Source organism: Penaeus vannamei, unplaced genomic scaffold (assembly GCF_042767895.1).
Source record: "Penaeus vannamei isolate JL-2024 unplaced genomic scaffold, ASM4276789v1 unanchor4159, whole genome shotgun sequence".
NCBI classification, from domain to species: Eukaryota; Metazoa; Arthropoda; class Malacostraca; order Decapoda; family Penaeidae; genus Penaeus; species Penaeus vannamei.
Window position 1 is genome coordinate 5,117 of NW_027217139.1, and position 4,884 is coordinate 10,000.

General features: G+C 34.8%; 1 protein-coding gene across 1 annotated transcript; it reads left to right on the plus strand.

Moving 5' to 3' along the window:
• Nucleotides 1-1,299: 1,299 nt before the first annotated feature.
• LOC113813232 (uncharacterized) lies at nucleotides 1,300-4,504 on the plus strand (the record flags this gene model as incomplete). Its single annotated transcript, XM_070120269.1, has 3 exons — nucleotides 1,300-1,655; nucleotides 2,448-2,513; nucleotides 4,464-4,504. Coding segments are annotated over exons 1-3 (276 nt in total), but the record flags the coding sequence as incomplete, so codon positions are not given.
• Nucleotides 4,505-4,884: the final 380 nt, after the last annotated feature.

Sequence of the window (4,884 nt, forward strand, 5' to 3'; positions counted from 1 at the left end):
GAAAAGCTACTACTCACAGAGCATTTTATGTACAAGCAACCTTCAGTTAGTAGCATGAATCCTGAAAATACTGGGGAAGGATGTAGTTTGAACAGCCATTGCAGGATGGAGCCATGCTGAATCCTATAATACAGAAATAAATTCTGCCAAGCAACTTTATTGTCTGTGATATTTAGGGAGTATATAGAAAACCAAGTAAATTCTGGTACTAACCTATTGGTGTTAAACAACACAAGGGTTTTTTAAATCACTTGCACCCTCACCCACTCTTACAACATTGAGCATATGTGGAAACATGCCATATTCTGAGTACAAAGGACTTGTACTAAGGTCTGGCTTTGAAAAGGAGTATTACTACCAATATTTTTGTTGATATCTCAATCAAATTGGTTGCATATCATGGAAGTCTTCTTGTCTGAGCAGAATGCAGTGTTTCTTAACTGATGGCCCATGACCTTCAAAGGAGTTTGTAGAGAAATACAGGGAGGTCACAAAGCTATGTGGAAGAATAATGTAGGTCTGCTTGCAAGGTATATATCACTGTTGATATTGAGAAATGCTATGAAGTTAGGCATTATGTTTGACTAATTGGTAAATAAAGGTTCGCAGGCTACTTAATATTTCTCTCCCTCTCAGCTCTCTTCTCTCTCTCTCTCTCATTGTTGTATGGTAAGACTGTAGGTGCATACTATTTTCCCAGACTCTATCTTGCCAGTTCATTCAGTTCCTAAAAGTCATGAAATCATTTAATGACCTTGACAACATACGATGACTAAGGTTGTAAGTATGAAATATTTGCTTGGGCTTTCATGTCAGCACAGACAAGGAGGATATTTCCCAGACCTAGCAGGGTTGCCAGTTATGGTAGGGGTTGCCACCCCTACCATAACTGTGATAGGGTGTTGTGCCCAATAATCATCCCTAAATCTTGAAATATGTGTAATTAGTGTAAAATATTATGGTTGTTAGCATGGTACCAGAGAGTTCATGTAAACTTGAAAGTGAATCAAGCACCTCAGTGAGATAACATATGTAATCCATATTTTTGGCATCATACTTATTAATTAGTGTTTCTCATGTTTAAATGTAGTCAGTCATCATTTTGAGATAATTCTTTTCTGTATAGGAGTTAATGAAAAAAAGATAATCAGAATTTGATGGCGACAACTTAACTAATATTTGAATTTTGCTAAAGGGGCTGGTAGTCATTAAAAAAACTGACAATTTTGATTTTGAATTCTAGGAGTAAATATGAAAAGAAAGTTGAATTACTAGTATTAGAAAAGTCCCTGTAGCAAATGGCAACAGGAATGGAGATTTTATATGAGGTACAAGCTGACGAACTTGAATTTTGCTTCATTATTACTAGAACTAATACCAAATTCTGTTTTGATTACCTTTCCCAGAAATTATTAGTTTCAAAGTGTCTTTAAAGAAGGTCCCCCTCTAACCACCAAATAACATCTCATTTAAGGCAAAGAAGGAAATGGAGACCTTGGAGGAATTCCTGGACAGTCAGCTGAAGGAGATGGAACACACAGCTACTCATAACAAGGAATCGGAGGAGGCAGGCACACAGGACAAGCTTGAATGGGAGTACCAGGACCCCACAGAAGGGATGTCCCAGACCCCAGAGAACCTGCAGTCTGTAGAAGGTACAATGGTCCATTCCCATCATGCTACACCTCTCTCAACTCCTGAAGATAGATCTGTATCTTCTGCTAAACCTCTTTCTTCTTCTCTGTCTCCTTCATCATCTTCTTCGTCTCCATCTTCATCCTCTTCCTCATCTTCATCATTTTTTATGAAATCAGGTTCTTTAGACTCCACTGAGTCTCTTTCTCAGTCTTTTCTTTCCTCTGGACCTTCTTCAAGCTCATCATTCTCATCTGCTTCCAAAACCTCTAGTGTTGAATCCCAGTCAGCTTTAAAAAATAGACTTTCACATTCTAAAAAAGCTTCTCGTATATCCTCTAATACAGATTCTTCCCCATTATCCTCTAACTCACAAGCTGAGCTTCCAGCTTCATCATCATCAAGGCCATCATCCTCTGCAGATCCCATTAACTCATCGTTTTTCTCATCACCATCATTATCACCCTCACCATCACCATCAATATCATCATCACCATCTCGACCATTATCGCCACAATCACTACCACAATTGAAGGCACCTACTTTCAAATCTTCGTCCTTTGCACCCAAAATTTCCAAGTCAGGGTCCTCTTCCCCTACACCTCAAGCACGATCTGACCCATCCTCCTCAGGCTCCTTTGCCCAAGTACATTTTCCTTCTGCTAAACAGGAAGACTCTATATCACAACCAGGTGCTAAATCTGCAACAGCTCTATCTCCTGGTTCCAAAAAAGAACGATATTCTTCATCTTCTCCATCTATCACCAATGATAATCCAACTGGCCGTAATCTCTATCCTTCTTCGAACTTAGGAAAAGTCTCAAAGCGCAGACAGCGAAAGCTGCCACGCACTAATGTTATTCAAGGAGCAGGACAAGGTAGATGCCTCAATGTTGCTGTGTCATCATGCATGAGGAAAATGAGTACTTTATTTGATTGATATCCCAGTATATACAGACTAACTCTGTTGGTGAGTAGATGATTGTATCAAGATCTTGTAGAGAAGAGTGCTTTTGGACAAATAGGATTTGTATATCTGTGAGTACTTTATGACATAAAATTGGATGTTTTGCTTTAAAAATAATTTATGCAAATGCTAAATTTTATTTAACATTGGAACATATTGTATCTACTTTTCCCCTATCCAGAGATACCCATGTTCTCTTCCTAATGCTGGAGGTCTTGGAGTCCATCCTCTTGCAAAAAGCACTGACCATCATTTCCTGTTGTTTTCTCCTACATCTTTCAACATGCCATCTTGCATAGTATTGATAGAAACAGCTGTGAAGTTCATCTTCACTTTTGCAAAGTCTGGGCTCTTTGGGCTTTTAGCATTTCCTTGGAGGTTAATGGGGCTATTACATGGGCAGCAAGATTAAATACTTTCTTTATATATATATACTGACATTACTTTGTTATAAATGACACACAGTTTGACCAAAACATAGAAGTGTATTAGAACATTCTTGATCTCTAATTTTATTTTAATGTTTTATCATCAGTTAACCTTCTCAGCCACACATTCTCTTTTAATGATAATTAATGCTTTGCATTTTAACTGCAAGCCTTTAAAACATTTTGCATGTTATACACATTCTGCATGTTACAATATATAATGATTTACAATTTGGTTTGTCTGTTGATTAAAAAATAGTCTCAGTATAAATAATTTGATGTAGAATTACATTGAAAATACAAATTAGGCATTTAACAATTGTCATGTAGTGATTATTATTAAAATTCCTTGTCATTAATGCAAGTGACAGTGATTTTTTGTTTAACTATTTCTTTTTCCTTTTCTTTTCCTTTCCTTACCTTTCTTTTCTTTTAACCTCTTGGATACGGGTGACATAACTATCACAGCATGAAAAATCTGGCTGTGGGCTAGGGGACGTGAACATGCCAGCATGGAAAAAATGGCTAAGGGACAAGATGAAGGGAAAATGCTCTGAGCCATGACTGGAAGAGCACCAGCTGTAGGGAGGTATACTATTTCCATGCCTAGTATCCCATTCCTGGCCACCATGACCTGTAGTGCAGGGTATATTACAGAATAATCAATATTACAAAAATATTAAAAAGTGACATAAAAAAATTTAATTTTTGTTTTTGTTATTGCACAGATTTATAGACTGCTTAGAGAGATGATGATGTGTTTGCACATGGAAAATATTCTTTTACCATCTTGATGCAGCATATCAAATGACAAATTTAGACCTTCAAAAAAGCAAAAAAGCTAAAACCACTTAAACAGAAAAAGATATAATAGAATTGCAAAGGGAAGGCAAGTTTATACACCACACAGGAGTGTTAGTGTGTGCCTGGCCTATAAGCATCACACCCGGGAGAGGCGCCTCTCAACTAAGCCGAATGCCCAGACATTGAGCCACATGCAGGCTTCGAAGCACCCGGATTCAATGGGTTAAGGGAGGGATAATATATCCAGCTAGGTACAGATGTGTCTAATAATGAAAATGTCACCATGCCTACCTTTTTTCTCTGTGTTATTTTGCCCCTTGTTAGAGCATATGTTGAGAAAATTCATAATGGACAGAGTTCAAGATGTGAAAGATCTTGATGAATTGTCACTAATAGGTTCACAGTAAATATATATATATATAGATATAGATATAGATAGATATAGATATAGATATAGATAAAGTATATATATTATATATATTTACTTTTAGCGGTATTGGAAAATATACTTAAATTGGATGTACTGTCATACTGTCACTTAAAATAAGGAAGAAAACAGGAAGCAGCAAGCAACAGTAAATAATGGATGAATATAAATGAGAAACTAAACCTCTTCTTTTTTACTTCAGATCCAACTAAGGGTAAAAGTATAATGAAGAATGCTGATAAAGTAAGTATACATCAATAATTTCCTTCCTTGCTTCTTAGATTTACTAAATGATAATTTATTATAGAATGGTACACTATGAGTTTTATATAAAATTTATATATTTAGAGATATAGAAATAGATATAGATATCTATGACTCTCTGTACATATATGTTTATATGTAAATATGTATATATATAAATGTATATAAAATCTATATGTTTATATATATATATATATATATATATATATATATATATATATATATATATATATATATATATATATATATACATATATATATATATATATATATATATATATATATATATGCATATATATATATATATATATGATTTATATATATATATGATTTATATATATATATATATATATATATAT